General features: G+C 47.6%; 1 protein-coding gene across 1 annotated transcript in view; it reads right to left on the bottom strand.

Moving 5' to 3' along the window:
* Positions 1-2,236: 2,236 nt before the first annotated feature.
* The window catches only part of LOC119977550 (uncharacterized protein C3orf85-like), a 38,989-nt gene continuing 23,271 nt past the window's right edge, over positions 2,237-17,954 (bottom strand). Inside the window, exons 4-5 of the mRNA XM_038818622.1 lie at positions 3,400-3,491; positions 2,237-2,539 (exon numbers count right to left, since the gene is read on the bottom strand). Coding sequence (XP_038674550.1) covers positions 2,464-2,539; positions 3,400-3,491 — 168 coding nt within the window. The 3' untranslated portion in view covers positions 2,237-2,463. The remainder of the gene's footprint in view (positions 2,540-3,399; positions 3,492-17,954) is intronic.

Genomic DNA, 17,954 nt, shown 5'->3' with positions numbered 1-17,954 from the left:
CAAGGTTACGGCTCGGCCCCTAAAGGTGCGGAGACTTCTGCACCTTTGGGGCAGCCCGACGCCGGAGTGGTTCACGCCACTCCATCCCGCCGGGACCCCCGCCCCGCCGGGTAGGGGAGAATCCCGCCCGTGATGTGAGAAAAAACTTTCTCACACGAGTGGTTTAGGTTTGGAATGCATTGCTTGGAAGTGTGATGGGGATAGATTTAATCACGGCATTCAGGATGATTACTTAAATCAAAATGATGTGCAGGGGTAAGCGGAAAAGGAAGGGGAATGGCACTCAGTCATGATGTTTGTTTGGACAGATAGTAGAGACTCCTTCTGCACCACCACAATTCTGTGCTTCTGGTAAAGTGTGAAAACCAAGACTGAATATGAAAATGGCAACGTATTCCATTCCTCAGTCCTGGCAACACACTCACAAAGAGCTTACAAATTAAGTCTTTTAACCTGACTTGGTACACCAAGCACTAGCATTTAAAGATAGTGCAAGATTGTATGACTCATTTTTCAAGTTTGATGGCTGTCTTGCAGTGGGGAAGCTTGGTCTTTAGTGTAATGTGGCCAGATAGCCAGTGGTCTAAATCGTAAGCCCAATGGATAATTGGAAACTCTGAATTAACCTGCTGCAGCAGACAGCTCCTACAGCAAATGCCACTGAGAACCTGGACAAGCCAAGATCCAAACAATACAGCTCAAGAACAAGAAGGCCAAGCCAGGAGCGGAGAACGGAAGGACTCGACCCTGAACATATTTGGCTTATGATTTATGTATGCCTTGGCTTTGGCCAGACACTCTCACACCTAGATTCCTGCCATGACTTTATTTGGAAGGGGGCTATGTGGAATATGCTTACCTGGCGATGGTCACGTAGGGTGCATCTAGCATCCTCCAAACAAAGGATTTGCATCCTCATTAGGTGCCTTGACCTCCACCCAGTGACCCCATTGGCTGGAAGCCAGGGAAGTTTCCAGAATAATGGAGAGGAAGGGGATAAGAGACACCAGGAGGCCACTAGCAGCGAAGACTCGACACAACCCACTGTAGTCTGGAGAAGACTACAGACAAGACTCGGCGGCAACCCAGAGACAAACAGAAGAGGGCGTATGGGAATCACCTTCAAAAACAAGGACCTGGGTGCAGCACGGTGGCGCAGTAGTGAGCACTGCTGCATCACGGCACTGGGATCCCAAATTCGTTCTCGGCTCTGGGCCACTGTCAGTGTAGAGTTTGCACATTCTCCCCGTGCTTGCATGGTTTTCGCCCTGCCCCAACAACCAAACATGTGCAGTGTAGGTGGATTGGCCATGCTAATTTTGCCCCTTAATTGGAAAAAAAATGAATTGGGTACTCTAAATTTATTAAAAATAACAAGGACCCTGAGATGGCAGAGGCTCAGAGAATTGGATTCGTGGCTCGAGCAAGTTCATCACAGGTAGTATTAGAATTTTGGGCAAATAAGGTTCAGATAATTTGGGAATAGTAACTGCGTGTTAACATTTATTGAACTTGTTAATCAATGTGGGTTGAACCGTGTACCTGTTTCTGACCTTTGTTCGTCTCATATGTAAGGGTACCTGGGTAAACGTTTTACTAATAGAACATAGAACATAGAACAGTACAGCACAGAACAGGCCCTTCGGCCCTCAATGTTGTGCCGAGCCATGATCACCCTACTCAAACCCACGTATCCACCCTATACCCGTAACCCAACAACCACCCCCTTAACCTTACTTTAATTAGGACACTACGGGCAATTTAGCATGGCCAATCCACCTAACCCGCACATCTTTGGACTGTGGGAGGAAACCGGAGCACCCGGAGGAAACCCACGCACACAGGGGGAGGACGTGCAGACTCCACACAGACAGTGACCCAGCCGGGAATCGAACCTGGGACCCTGGAGCTGTGAAGCATTTATGCTAACCACCATGCTACCCTGCTGCCCCATTAATAAACTGGTTGAAGTGTCTGTTAACGCACCAGACAACAGTAAGTATGTAAAATATCATAGGCTGTGCGCCAATGATCTCAGGGCAATGTTTACAGTTCATGAACACACACTTGGGGAATGATGCCATATATTCTGATGCACTAGCACCTGACATGGATGCTGGAGTACTGCTAACCTTTTCTTCCTGTGAAATACAGCAGCTAGTTCTAAACTGTCAGCAATTATTAATAATTCTGAATAAAATCAGAGGTGTGCAAATAAATAACACAACAATGAAAGCTTTTATCATCAATATTTATTGATTATCATTTTTCAGGCAATGCTACTCTGGATAAATCTTGGCACAGTTAGAACTCATTGAGCTGTGGTTACATTGTGCTTTGATACAAGCAATGAAGTATTCCCATGCTGTCAGGGCAGATTGATTGGTTTTTGGCCCTTCACCATCTGCTCTGAATTAATCACAAGATTAGAATGATTTCATGCCCTCCATCAATACTTTAGAATCATTTGTATGTGGGTTGCTGTTGAAGGTAAACGCTTGTCTGTCGCAGGTAATCCATGTAGCTCCTGATGTGCTCCCTACAAAGGAGACATTAGAAATCACAGGGTTATATTAGCATAGCCCTTCTAAAGGTGAAAATGACTTTTCCAAAAGTGCTGCAACGTTGCAATAGCAATTTCCAGATAATACAAAAAACAACTACAAAACAACTGTGGAGTTGCTTACTTTCTTGGGGTGGAAAAAGCCATTTCATGGGAACAGCTACGAACGCCATGTGCAAACAAACCCGAAATACAAATCTCTTAATCTTTCTAAATCAAACATGTTACTGATGGGGGAACATTTCACAGCACTGGGGTGAATTTCAGATAGTCAAGGGCAGAATGTCCTTCTTTTCCTCCAAGGGGCAATTTAACTTGGCCAATCCACGGAGTCTGCGCATCTTTGGACAGTGGGAGGAAACTGGAGCATCTGGAAGAAACCCACACAGACACGAGGAGAAAATGCAAACTTCAGACAGTCACCCAAGTTTGGAATTGAACCCAGGTCCCTGGGCAGTGAGGCTGCAGTGCTAACCACTGTGTCACCCTGCCACCCTGAGTGTGTGAGGGGCAGTACTTCACAAGAATCAGCCTGCGGTTTATGAGTTTGGTGTTTGCTCATAGGTCAGTCTCCTGAAATTTCCCTCCTTTGGAATTGGAAATTTAAATGTCAAGTTTGCTCAGGCTGCTCAGCCTCACTCCATAGACCTGGCATACTTCTGGTATGAGGCTGTTCCCCAAGCGCAACATTGGGGTATCTGCCTTTCTGGATGTAAGTTATAACCAGCACCAAACATTTGTCTGTGTTTGTTCTGCATTTCCATTGACTATACATCAGGCTATTTGTTTTTCTGTGAGATACAATATCTGTATAAAATAACTAATTCAGTACTTACTGTACAACAGCTGGATCTGATGCAAAGCCAATCGAACTCAAACCTATATAGTACTGTGCTGTGTCCCTCAAGGAGGTCCAATACTCACTCGCCTAAATTTAATGAAACACAAACAGTCAAAACAAAGAAAAAATGGGCAAAGTTAATGATAGAATGCTTTCTAGTTTTGAGGAGAAAATTGCATTCAGTGTACACTTTTTAAACAACTATTTTACATTTTTTCACACTGTGATGAAGGTAAGAAATCATCATATTTTATATTTTTTGCAGTAACGTTATTAAAACCTGGGTTCAGATACATACAAATGATATGAACTGTGATTAAGGTGTCAGAAAAGAGAGGAATTCAATGATTTGCATGTGAAGTGTTCTGCTAATAGATCTTGAGGTCAGAAATCGGGATGTTCACTGATGATTGCACAATGTTCAGCACCATTTACGACTCCTCAGATACTGAAGATGTCCATGTCCATATGCAACAAGATCTGGACATCTTTCATGCTTGGGCTGACAAGTGGCAGGTAGAATCCAAACATCTCACCTTGAGCTTCAATGGCATTATCATCACTGAATACCCCATCATAGGGGTTACCATTGACCATGGGGTGACCATTGACCATATAATGAACTGGAGCAACCAATAAAATGCTGTTGGTACGAGAGCAGGTCAGAAGTTGGGAATTTTGCAGAGGGTAACTCATCTCCTGACTCCGCAAGGCACAAACCAGAGGGACGATGGAATACTTTCCAGTAGCTTGAGTGAGTGCAGTTTCAAAAAACTCAAGAAGCTTGACACCATCTAAGATGAAGCAGCCCACTCGATTTGCACCCCATCAACCACATTAGATATTCACTTCCTCAACCACTGACACACAGTGGCAGCAGTGTGTATCATCTACAAGATGCAGTGCAGCAACTCACCAAGGTTCCTTCAATAACTCCTTCCAAATCCCCATCCTCCACCCCAAAGAGGACAAGTGCAGCAGAAACCTGGGAACCATCAACTGCAAATTCTCCTCCAGGCCACATACCATACTGACTTGGAACTATATCACTGTTGCTTCACTGTCGCTGAGTGAAAACCCTGGCGCTCTCTCCTTATCAGCACTGTGAACCACATGGACTGCAGCTCATCACCACCTGCTGAAGGGCAATTAGGGATGGGCAATTAGGGATGGTGTTCCATGCCCGTCCACCCCGACCCCACAGCCCCCCTCCTGGCCAACCCCCGCTACTCCTCCCGGCCCTGGCAGACGCCCCCTGGCCAGCGGCACAACTGTCAGCAAATTATGGCAACGTTGGACACTGACCGCACCCTCCTTCTCTCCCTCAGCAGCCGCCACACCGGTTTCATGATTTTTAAAAGCACAAGTGAACTGCGCCATCGAGAATGCGGCCCATCGGAGGTGGAGAATCACAGAGGCCCCAGAGAATACCAGGTCAGGCCATATAATGATATGAAAATGGTGTCTACTGTACGTGCATTCCGGAATGCATTGATGCTGCTGTCGAGGTGCTGGAGCATTGCTGTTTGGCGTCAAATCGGTGCCAGCCGCAATTTTGGTGTCAGAACCGATTCTCTGCCCAATGACCTTTCCTAATTTCAGCATCAGTTAACGGAGAGTCACAGATACATAGATACATGATGGAGCAGAAGGAAGCCTTTTGGCTCTTCGAGCCTGCTCCGCCATTCATCACGATCATGGCTGATCATCCAACTCAATAGCCTAATCCTGCTTTCTCCCCATAGACTTTGATCCCATTCTCCCCAAGTGCTATATCCAACCGCCTCTTGAATATATTCAAAGGTTTTAACATAAACTACTTCTTGTGGTAATTAATTCCACAGGCTCATCACTCTTTGTGTGAAGAAATATCTCCTTATCTCTGTCTGAAATGGTTTACCCTGAATCCTCAGACTGTGACCCCTGGTTCTGGACCCACCTATCACTGGTAACATCTTCCCTGCATCTACCCTGTCTAGTCCTGTTAGAATTTTATAAGTCTCTATAAGATCCCCCCTCATTCTTCTCAACTCCAGCGAGAACAATCCCAACCTCGTCAATCTCTCCTCATATGACAGTCCCGCCATCCCTGGACTCAGTCTGGTAAACCTTCGCTGCACTCCCTCGAGAGCAAGATCATCTTTCCTCAGAGAAGGAGACCAAAACTGCACACAATACTCCAAGGCCCTGTACAATTGCAGCAACATATCCCTGCCTCTATACTCAAAACCTCTCGCAATGAAGGCCAACATACCATTAGGCTTCTTTACCGCCTGCTGCACCTGCATGCTTACCTTCAGGGAATGGTGCACAAGGACACCCAGGTCCCGCTGCACACTCCCCTCTCCCAATTTACAACCATTCAGGCAGTAATCTTCCTTCCTGTTTTTGCTTCCAAGGTGAATAACCTCACACTTATCCAAATTATATTGTATCTGTCATTGGTTTGCCCACTCGCCCAACCTGTCCAGATCTTGCTGTAGGATCCCTGCATCCTCGTTACAATTCACCCTCCCCACTAATTTAGTATCATCTGCAAACTTTGAGATGTTACATTTTGTTCCCTCATCCAAATCATTAATATATATTGTGAATAGCTGGGGTCCCAGCACTGATTCCTGTGGTACCCCACTAGTTAGTGCCTGCCAATTTGAAAAGGACCCATTAATCCCGACTCTTTCTTTCCTCTCTGCCAACCAGTTTTCTATCCACCTCAATACATTTCCCTCAATCCCATGTGCTTTAATTTTGCACAATAATCTTTTATGCGGAACTTTGTCAAACACCTTCTGAAAGTCCAAATATACCACATCGACTGGCTCCCCCTTGTCGACTGTACTGGTTACCTCTTCAAAGAAGTCCCGCCCTATATGTTTCAATAAAACTGCCTCTGAATCTTCTAAACTCCAATGGATACAGACCCAACCTGTCCAAACTTTCCTCATAAAATAAGGCCCTCAAACCTGGACTTCACTTGATTAAACCTTCTCTGAACTGCGTCTTAATGCATTTAATCCTTTCTTAAATAAGGGATTAAAGCTGTATGCAGTACTCTAAATGTGATGTCCTGTCAACTGTCGCAAAACGCCTTACTTTTATATTCTATTCCCCTTGAAATAACAGACAGCATTCCATTTGCCTTCCTAATCACTTGCTGTACCTCAGTTCAGGAAAGCAGGGAAACGGAATGCAGGAAACTATAGCCCAGTTAGCTTATTATCCGTCATCGGGAAATTGCTGGAATGTATAATTAAGTAGGTTATGATGTGACACTTAGAAAAGCCTAATGCAATCAGGCAGAGTCGACTTTTTCATGGTGGGGAAGGCTTTGCTGGCTGGGGTTAAGGGGCCGAAGTACTCTGCAATTGCAATATCAGATCATGCTCCGCATTGGGTGGATATGGTACTGGAGAAGGGGTAGTACAGAGACCAGGGGGGAAGTTAGATGTGGGACTGTTGGGGGACGGAGGGATCTGTGACAAAATTGAAAAAGTAATCGAGAAATCGGGTAAGCTGCCGAAGGCGGTTGTCTGGAAGGCTCTAAAGGCGGTGGTGAGGGGTGAGGTGATCTCATTCATGGCTAGGCTAGACAAAGAGGAGAGGTTGGACTGTCAGAGGGTAATAGATGAGATGTTGGAGGTAGATAAGAGTTGTGCAGAAGATGGGGACCCAGCGAAGTTGCAAAAGAGAAAGGAACTTCAGACGAGCTTTGACAGACTATCTACCAGGAAGGCGGCACACCATTGAGGCAAGCAAGGGGTGCAGTTTACGAGCATGAAGAGAAGGTGAGTATGTTAGCAAGTCAGCTCTGGAGGGAGGCTGCGGCAAGGAAACTGTCCAGGTGCGGGACAGGACAGGGAACGTTGGTGGTGGCTCCGAATCTGATTAACATGGTCTTTAAGGAATTCTATGAGAGATTGTACAGGTCAGAGCCACCTGGGGGAGACCGTGGGATGCAGGAATTTCTAGATGGGCTGGAGTACCCGAGGTTAGGGGAGGAGTCAGGGCTACATAAGAAAGAGTGATAGTAGAGCAGGAGATAAAAGATGCGATTGGGTGGATGCAATCGGGGAAGGTGGCAGGGCTGGATGGGTTTCCGGTGGAATATTATAAAAAATTTAAAGATACGCTGCTACCACTGATGGGGGGGATGTTTGAGGAGGCTATGGGAAAGGGGATGTTGCCACAAACTTTGGGGCAGGGATCGATTTCCCTGTTGCTTAAAAGAGATAAGGGTCCAACGGTGTGGGTCGTACAGGCCAAATCGCTTTTAAACGTGGACGCAAAGATATTGGTGAAGGTACTGGCATGTAGGCTGGCGGAGTGCCTCCCGAAGGTGATAGGTGAGGAACAGATGGGGTTTGTGAGAGGGAGGCAGCTATTTTCGAACATTAGGAGGGTATTGAACGTGGTTATGGCACCGGCGGAGGGGAAGGAAACAGGTGGTTGTGACATTGGACGCCGAGAATGCGTTTGACCAGGTAGAATAAGGGTACTTGATGGCAGTTCTGGAGCGGTTTGGGATTGGACCAATATTTGTGGACTGGGTAAAGCGACTATATAAGGAGCCGAGGGCCAGCGTCCGCACATCTGCTCGGAATACATTTCTCTCCACTGTGGGACTAGACAGGGATGTCTGTTTGCACTCGCGATTGAGCCATTGGCCATCGCGTTAAGAAGTTCGAGGGTATGGAAAGGGATAGTGCGGGGGGGGGGGGGGGATAGAGCACAGGGTGTCCTTGTATGTCGATGACTTGCTGTTATACGTGTCGGAACCGAGTGTTTCAATCGGGGGAATACTGGAGCTGCTTCGGGTGTTTGGGTCTTTCTCGGGGTTCAAATTAAATCAAGACAAGAGTGAATATTTTGTGGTGTCTCGGCCGGGGGTGGGGGGCTGTCATTCCGTAGGGCAGGGACTCACTTTTGATACCTGGGGGTGCAGGTTGCTTGGGATTGGCGGGGGGGGGGGGGGGGGGGGGGGGGGCTCCGTAGGTACAACATTTCTAGTTTGGTAGGGAGAGTGAAAGCTGATGTGGCAAGGTGGGATGGTCTCCCTCTGTCACTGGCGGGTCGGCTACAGGCGGTTTAACTGAACGTACTGCCGTGATTTCTGTTTATTTTCAATGCCTGCTGATTTTCCTGCCAAAGGCATTTTTTAGAGAGATTAAAGTGATGTTTACCTCGTTCATATGGGGAGGGAAGGTGGCCAGAGTTAGAAAGGTGCTGCCGCAGAGAGGAAGGCTGGCAGGGGGTTTGGGTCTTCCCAACCTGATGTATTATTACTGGACGGCGAATGTTGAGAAGGTACAGAGCTGGATCAGAGGGATTGATTCCAAGTGGGTCAGAATGGAGGAGAGTTTGTGCAGGGGGTCGGGATTGAAGGCGCTAGCAACAATGCTCTCAACGGCCCCGGGGAAATACTCAGGGACTTTTAGTAATAGCTTTGTTGAGAATTTGTAGACAGTTTCGCCAACACTTCAGGTTGGGGGCAGGGTCAAGGGAAATGTTGATCCGGGGGAACCATAGATTTGAGCCAGGGAAGTGGGATGGAAACTTTCGGAGATGGTATGGGCTGGAGCAGGGGGAAATATGCAGGTTTGAGACTTTGCCAGAAAGGAGATACAGAGCTTCTTGGTAGAGCTGGCTTCCACATGGAGGAGGTGCTGACGACAGGGACTGGAGGGGCGTAGTGTCGGCGGTTTACGGGGCTATATTGGAAGAGAAGAAGGCACCGCTGGAAGGGATCAAGGCAAAGTCGGAGGAAGCTGGCAGTCGGGAACGGCGGATGGCGGTGGGAGAGCGTGCCAGGAGGCCCAGGGTGGTGCATAGGCGCGGGCGTTTAAATCGGCGATCTCCAGGGAGGTGGAGAGAGTCCGTGCCTCAGTTAAGCTGAGGTCGTCTTTCTCCAGCATCCGCTGGCGGATAGCGGCAGACTGCATCCCAGCCACGTAAGCATCACTGATCAGAAGTTCCATGTGCTCCGTGGCTGAAACTTGGAGGCAGGAGCAATTCCTCCCCAGGACAGCAAGGGCCTGGTAAAAATCGTCTAATGACTCACCGGGGAGCTGTTGTCTGGTGGCCAGCAGATGTCGGGCGAATACTCTGTTGACTGGTTTAAGAAACTGTCCATTCAGCTTAAGCATGGCCGCATCGTAATCTTTTTCTTCCCTGATCATCGCGTAGGCTGCCGTGCCCACGCTGGAGTGGAGGATGTGAAGCTTCTGTGCCATGGTGGGGGGGCTGTTTGCAGACACCAGGGATCCCTCGAGACATGCCAGCCAATGTTGAAAGATTTCTGAAGCGTTCTGAGTTTGCCGGCTGATGCGGAGGCATTCGGGCTTGATCCGGAGCTCCATCTTCAAAATTCTAGCTTATTAAATTGATGAACCATCAATCGAACGCGAGATGAGTTGCTGTACAAAAGTTAGGCTTTAATAAGCTAGAAGTTAGCCCTGCGGTCGACTACAGTAAATGGACGACCGCCGGGCGTTCTGGTTATTTATACCTCGCTCTGGAGGCGTGGTTAACTCAGCCTCTTGACCAATCGGAGAGCCGTCACATGACTGGTCTCAACCAATCGGTTGGTCCTGTCCAAAGTTGGAGGATTAATGGAAGGGGTTTTTAGGATAATCTCCAAAGTGGTGCATGTGAAACTGGACCCAGGCCCTCGGGAGGCCATATTCGGGGTGTCAGACCAGCTGGGGTTGGAAACGGGTGTGGAGGCAGATGTTGTAGCCTTCACCTCGTTGATCGTCCGAAGGCGGATCCTGTTGGGTTGGAGATCAACCTCTCCACCCTGTACCCTGTACCCTGGCGTGGCGGGTGGACCTGCTGGAATTCTTGACTCTTGAGAAGGTCAAATTTGAACTGAGGGGAAGGATGGTGGGGTTTTACAATTCATGGGCATTATTCATTATGCACTTTCGAGAATTGGATTACATCGAACAATGGGGGAGAATTAGTGGGAGGGAGTCTGTCTGTGTTAATGGTGACTATGGGTGATTCCTGATTCCTTTTTGTTATTTGTTTATGTTAACATGCGGGCTAATATTTGGGGGTTTGGTGGAAGGGTGGGACTTTTTGTTATTGATATGGGGATTAACATTGCATTCGTTACTGATTATTGTTTATTGTTGGGTGTAAATTTGGGAGAAAATGTGAAATGTGAAATGTTGTGTTCCATGCTTGTATTGTGATAGCTTTCCAACTACTCTAGTCCATTGAAGTTTTAAAAAATCCCTTCCGAGTATAAAAGCAAAGCGCCAGTGTGGGTGTGGGTGGTCACCATCTTTGTCATTCACCACACGGGCTCTGCATGTGGGCATGTTGCAAATTTCCACACATCTTCACAATATAGTTTTCATCACCTGCTTGACCTTTGCACCTAGGTATGAGGTGCCAGTAAGTAAAATATGCATTTGTGGGGTGAAAAAGTGAGGTTGATCAGTGAGTGCAGCACGTAGTGGCTGAAAAAAAGGAAATGACATAAATACCGAGTATGTGCAAAAACATGATTTCTGGGGCTAAAAGGTAAGGATGTCTTGTACGTGGATCAACTTAAATGCCATTATCTACAGTGTGTTGCCAGCTGGTATCAGAAAATTGCCCATTAGTTTCATGGTTTAATTCACAGTTATAACATTTCAGTGGTACATCAGCTTTTTGCACTTTCTGAGGTGCAGTACCATGTTGCTGGGAGGTAGTTCATGAAGTGGCATGTTTAAGTTACAACAGGAAGTCTGTGTGAGGCAAACAACACTTGATTCTGAGACCATCTGTTTGTGAAGTGGGACTTCTTGCGATTTTATTGCACTGGGCGAATTTGGAGTAATTTGTCACATCCTACCATGCCACGTCTCAACCATACCACATTGAGAAATCTCCTTACAAGGGCAAGTCACACACTGACTGTCATCTCACTGTAAGGATGCCCAGCTGACCTACTAGCTACTAGTGAAGGTGCGATTACTGCCATCTGTTATTGTAAAATAGCTTTGGCAACTGATGCATTCATTCTTCCTACAAAATTGCTGCTTTAGTAAAGAGCATTAGAAGTAAAAAAATCAAAAAGGAGCTGGAGTCTGTAAGAAGCAGTAATGCCTTAACTATTACAAAATGATTGCTCCAGTGACATACAGAAACTGAATTGTATATATTTAATTACAGTGACCCCAATTAAAAAGGTAAGCTGTACAACCACTTGTCTTTCACAGTCACTCATGAATAATAAAGATCGTTTCGCAAATTAATTTTCCATTTTCACCATTGTCCATTTGATACATATCAAATATTCGTACAGCTAAGTATGGTGACAGCTTAGATCAGTGGTAGCCACCTGTTTCATGTAGGGCTCCGCTGCTGCAGAAAATTCCAGCTGAAGACTCCTGCTAGGGTTAATTTTTCACATTAAAGCTCTTGAAGAATAAATTCAGTGTTGCACAGTAACACAAAATGGCAATGGGAAATCAGCAGCCCGTTTTACATCCAACTAAACTTTCTTTTTTCATTGACATTATTATCGATATAAAACAGACAATTATCTAATAGTATTGCATTGTCACTCAGAGCCATTTTCAACCCCCAACTACTCCTAGCTGAGCACAGCCTCTCAGTCTCTTTGGGAGACAATAATTACCAATCAAAGCCAACTGGAATAAAACTCCAACAGAGTAGCGGCCATTGAGGAAAACTACATTGCCCTTATATATACACATATATAATATATATATATTATAAAACTAAAGGTAAGGTCTAAGGTGAGAGGGGAGAGATACAAAAGGGTCCAGATACTTCAATATTTCCTATCATCTACTCTTTTACAAATCCCATGATATGATAGAGTTTTTCAAAATTATGTACAGTTTTGATAAGAGTAAATGAAAAGAACTATGAGGCTGTTAGGTAATTTGGACTAAAAGGCTATTAGTCTAAAAGGCTATTAGGTAATTTGGCATTCTGATTTCTCCCTCTGTGGTGACAGAATAGTTTTTAACCAAAGCACATAAAATGTAAGGGGAAAGAGCAGAGGACTGGGATTAATACTGGGGTTGCTCTGCCAAAGGCATCACAAATGGCTGTCTGTACTGTAACATTCTATGATTCCCCAATTCTATGTTCAATCTCTATTTCTGAAATAATCATCCTCATCCTCTGCAATTTGCTTATAGAGTCATAGAGGTTTACATCACGGAAACAGGCCCTTCGGCCTAACTTGTCCATGACGCCCAGTTATTACCACTAAGCTAGTAAAAGACAAAATTGTTCCCGCCTCTACTGCCTCTGGCAGTTCGTTCCAGGCACTCAACACCCTCTGTGTGAAACAATTGCCCCTCTGGATCCTTTTGTATCTCTCCCTAGTTTTAGACTTCCTTACCTTTGGGAAAAGAGGTTGACTATCTACCTTATCTATGCCCCTCATTATTTCATCGACCTCTATAAGATCACCCCTCAGCCTCCTACGCTCCAGGGGGAAAGTCCCAGTCTATCCAGCCTGTCCTTATACCTCAAACTGGCGGCACGGTAGCACAGTGGTTAGCACTGTTGCTTCACAGCTCCAAGGTCCCAGGTTTGATTCCCGGCTTGTGGCACTGTTTGTGCGGAGTCTGCACATTCTGCCCGTGACTGCGTGGGTTTCCTCTGGGTGCTCCAGTTTCCTCCCACAAATTCGGAAAGAAGTACTATTACGTAATTTGGACATTCTGAATTCTCCCTCAGTGTACGCGAACAGGGGTTGGAGTGTGGCAACTCGGGGATATTCACAGTAACTTCATTGCAGTGTTAATGTAAGCCTACTTGTGACAATAAATATTTTAAAAATTATTTTAAAATATGCAAGGCCACGTGGTCTGGACAGCAGGGCCCTGCCAGCAGCCAGAGCTACAGGACGCATGCCGGGGGCCTGCTAGCCCCCTGGAAGGGAGACTCTCACTATTTAGTTTCTAACCTTAGTCTTCATGTAACCATGGGCGGGATTCTCTGAACCCCCGCCGGGTCGGGTGAATCGCCGGGGATCGGCAAGAATCCCGTCCCCGCCGTCCTCTAAGTTCTCCCGCCCCCCCCAAAAAGTGCCCCGGCGTGAGTCACGCCGTCCGCCTCGGAGAATGGCAGAGACCGGCGAGACTCAATGGGCCGCGGGGCTCCACGAATTCTCAGGCCGGCGATGGGCCGAAGTACCGCCTGTTCGTTGCCAGTCCCGCCGGCGTAAATTAGACTAGGTCCCTTACTGGCGGGACCTGGCGGGCTCCGGGGTTCTTGGCGGGGCGCGGGGGGGGGGATCTGGCCCCGGGAGGTGCCCCCACGGTGGCCTGGCCCGCAATCGGGGCTCACCGATCTGCGGGCGGGCCAGTGCCGTGGGGGCACTTTATCCTTCTGCACCGGAGGCTGTGGTCCTCTGCCATTCCCGGTGCGGAAGCGAATCCCTCTACGCATGCGTGGGGATGTCGCCAGCACACGCTGGCGCTCCCGTGCATGCGCCAAACTCGCGCCAGCCGGCGGAGGTCCTTCGGTGCCGGTTGGCGTGGTGCCAAGCCCCTTTCCCACCAGCCGGCGGGGCGCAAACTACTCCGGGGCGGGCCTAGCTCCTGAAGGTGCGGAGGATTCTGCACCTTTGGGGCAGCCCGATGCCAGAGTGGTTCACACCACTCCGTCCCGCTGGGTAGGTGAGAATCCCACCCATGTTTTTGAAAATAGATTTTAGAACAAACCTTTATCTGTACTGTTAATTAATCTATCTTGTTATAAACACTTCATGCATTCAGATAAAGTTCCTTTAACTTGAACTTTTCCTGTTGGCTGAATTCACTGATGCACTATTCCTGTTAGATTCACTGTCTCATCCTGTTATTCATTCATCTTTACCCAAATTGCTACATTGCTCTGTGACTTTGACTTTTCACTTTATACTGTGCATGCTTCAAAACCTGCATTTTATTTGGATCTTTGAGCAGGGAGTTACCACCACCTCAACCACAGGAAGAGCAACAAATAGGTGCACGACATCATGCTGATAGTTTCACTTTATAGTTCACCTGGGTGGTGTTGGACTGTTTGTGTTTAGCCATTAATTTTGTCTTGTTATGCTCTAGGCGTAGCATAAGCGGCTTCCTTGTGGTGCACTTGACAAAGGAAGGTTCAGATGTGGAGATAACTTCAACACGTTTATTAAACTATTTACACTTCTATTACCTCTATTAACTACTGTTAATCCTTCTATAGCTACCCAGACTGACTAACCAGTCTGCTACAATCCACGTGGTGGGAGTGATATTGAATCAACCCTGTGTCTGTACTCACTGACTGTCTCCATTGAAAAGAGCAGATCATGTGTGTGGTGTCCTTTATATGTGGGTTGGTGTAATGCCCTCTTGTGGTCGTGTCACCTCTGTGTGTATATGTGAATGCCCATTGGTCGTGTCCTATCTAACTGATCTATTGGTTGAGTGTCTGTGTGTCATGTCTCTGGTGCTCCCTCTAGTGTCTAGCTAGTCTACATGTATTTACATTAACCCCTTGTGTACTTACAGTGATGCACATCACCACAGATTTGTGTGGTTATTATTTGGCAATTTCACTCAGACTTCTGTGGGTTCGTGGATTGTCGTGGGGACTGGGAGGAAGGCTAAGAAGGTTCCATGGATCTGTACGAGATGCCCAGTCTGTGAGGTGGGGGAATGGTGGTGGATCTGTGGAAATGGAATTATTCAGAATGGTGGCTGGAAAACTTGTGCCGGTGGTTTGAGTTCAGAATGGGAATGGAAGCGAGTCAGGTAAATTGTAGATGAATCAGCAAATCCCTTGCAACCATGCCAGCCTGCCATTTCACCTGAGGCCTGGAATGGTGTCAGAACTTTTCCTTCAATATGTGGGCACCGGACCCCTCTGCTGTGCCCATTTTGTCTTCCCGTTCTTCCTCCCCATCAAACTCCAAGGAAAGGTTGTGCATCATTCCCTCCTCCTCCAGCTCCAGGCCTCTCTGAATGGGACACTCTGGCTGGGTCATACTGGAAGGCATTAACTTGACCGGTTAAGGCAAAGGAAGCACATCTTTAACATGCCGATGATAGTTTAATGCAGGTGCATTGAAGCAAATGCCTCTGGATGTAGTTCCCCCACTTCATGTTTAGCTACCAGGTGGGCATTGGCAACCGCTGAAGCAGTTTGGAAGTTGGAAGAAGTGATAGGACTGCCGCAGGATGGATGAATCACGACAGCTGCCTAGCAACTGAGCGCAGACATGCAATATATATGTAGCACAGTGGTTAGCACTGCTACCTCACAGTGCCAGGGACCCGGGTTCAATTCTGATCTTGGTGCCTGTCTGTGTGGAGTTTGTATTTTCTCCCCGTGTGTGCGTGGGTTTCCTTCGGGTGCTCCGGTTCGCTCCTACAGTCCAAAGACGTGCATGTTAGGTGGATTGGCTATGCTAAATTGCCCCTTAGTGTCCAAAAAGTTTAGGTGGGGTTCCGTGAATAGGCCTGGATGAGTTGCTCCTTCGGAGAGTTGGTGCAGACTCGATGGGACGAATAGCCTTCTTCTGCACTGCAGGGATTCTATGATTCCTGTGGTGACAGACCAGTTGAACATGCAATAAGTGGGTACACTTTCTGTTCAAAAATCTGGCTGGTTGGTCTCTCACTACCTTGATACTTATGTGAGTACAATTAATGGGACCTGGGGGGGGAATCGATCAACAGTGTTAACTCCTAATGTCCTCTGTGATTGTACTGGCCCATTTGTGTCAAAATGAATACAGTCCCTGTCCTCTGCAATAGGGAAACCTGTCACCTGCCTGATGGCATGGCGTGATAGTCACGGTGTGACACTACCCAGAATCACAGAAGATCCCTGGAATGACCCAGATGCATAAAGATTCAGCGCCATGGTGACCTCCATGGCTGCATGCAGAGGACTGCCATTGGACGGCGAGGCATCAGGTTAACGTGCATAACACAACTGTCCAAGACCAGATCCCTGGATAGGTGCAATCTCTTCCGGCACATAGTCATCTGCAGGTAGCTGACACCTGAGCGACCTGATGTCACAGGTAGAGCATTCTTCTCCGTGCTTCTCTGGCCTACTTCTGACCAGGAAGGTTTCTCTACTGAGGCTTTTATACCCGATCAGAAAGACATCTCTGCAGAGCCATATCTTTCTGAACAGAAACACCACATATCAGAGTTTTCTCCGTGTGAGCAGGAAGACTTCTCTGCAGAGCCTTCTCCTTCTGAGCAGGAAAAACCCATGTCACAGCCTTCTCCTTTTGACCAGGAAGACATCTCTGTAGAGCCTCCTCCTCCTGACCATGAAGACATCATGTTGCCTTCTCCTTATGAGCAAGAAGAGATCTCTGCAGAGCCTCCTCCTTCTGACCAGGAAGACATCTCTGTAGAGTCTCCTCCTTCTGACCAGGAAGACATCTCTGCAGAGCCTCCTCCTTCTGACCAGGAAGACATCTCTGCAGAGCCTCCTCCTTCTGGCCAGGAAGACATCTCTGCAGAGCCTCCTCCTTATGGCCAGGAAGACATCTCTGCAGAGCCTCCTCCTTCTTGCTAGGAAGACATCTCTGCAGAGTCTCCTCCTTCTGACCAGGAAGACATCTCTGCAGAGCCTCCTCCTTCTGGCCAGGAAGACATCTCTGCAGAGTCTCCTCCTTCTGACCAGGAAGACATCTCTGCAGAGCCTCCTCCTTCTGACCAGGAAGACATCTCTGCAGAGCCTCCTCCTTCTGGCCAGGAAGACATCTCTGCAGAGCCTCCTCCTTCTGACCAGGAAGACATCTCTGCAGAGTCTCCTCCTTCTGACCAGGAAGACATCTCTGCAGAGCCTCCTCCTTCTGGCCAGGAAGACATCTCTGCAGAGCCTCCTCCTTCTGGCCAGGAAGACATCTCTGTAGAGCCTCCTCCTTCTGTCCAGGAAGATGCCATATCAAAGCCTCCTCCTCCTGACCAGGACGACATCTCTGTAGAGCCTCCTCCTTCTGACCAGGAAGATGCCATATCAAAGCCTCCTCCTTCTTACCAGGAAGACGCCATGTTGCCTTCTCCTTCTGACCAGGAAGATAGAACATAGAACATAGAACAGTACAGCACAGAACAGGCCCTTCGGCCCTCAATGTTGTGCCGAGCCATGATCACCCTACTCAAACGCACGTATCCACCCTATACCCGTAACCCAACAACACCCCCTTAACCTTACTTTTATTAGGACACTACGGGCAATTTAGCATGGCCAATCCACCTAACCCGCACATCTTTGGACTGTGGGAGGAAACCGGAGCACCCGGAGGAAACCCACGCACACAGGGGGAGGACGTGCAGACTCCACACAGACAGTGACCCAGCCGGGAATCGAACCTGGGACCCTGGAGCTGTGAAGCATTTATGCTAACCACCATGCTACCCTGCTGCCCCTAGATGCCATGTTGCCTTCTCCTTCTGACCAGGCAGTCATCTCTGTAGAGCCTCCTCCTTCTGACCAGGAAGACGCCATATCACTGCCGTCCCCTTCTGACCATAGTAAGAAGTCTTACAACACCAGGTTAAAGTCCAACAT

This window comes from Scyliorhinus canicula, chromosome 14 (genome assembly GCF_902713615.1).
Source record: "Scyliorhinus canicula chromosome 14, sScyCan1.1, whole genome shotgun sequence".
In the NCBI taxonomy this organism is placed as follows: domain Eukaryota; kingdom Metazoa; phylum Chordata; class Chondrichthyes; order Carcharhiniformes; family Scyliorhinidae; genus Scyliorhinus; species Scyliorhinus canicula.
This window is presented reverse-complemented; position numbering and strand designations above follow the sequence as displayed.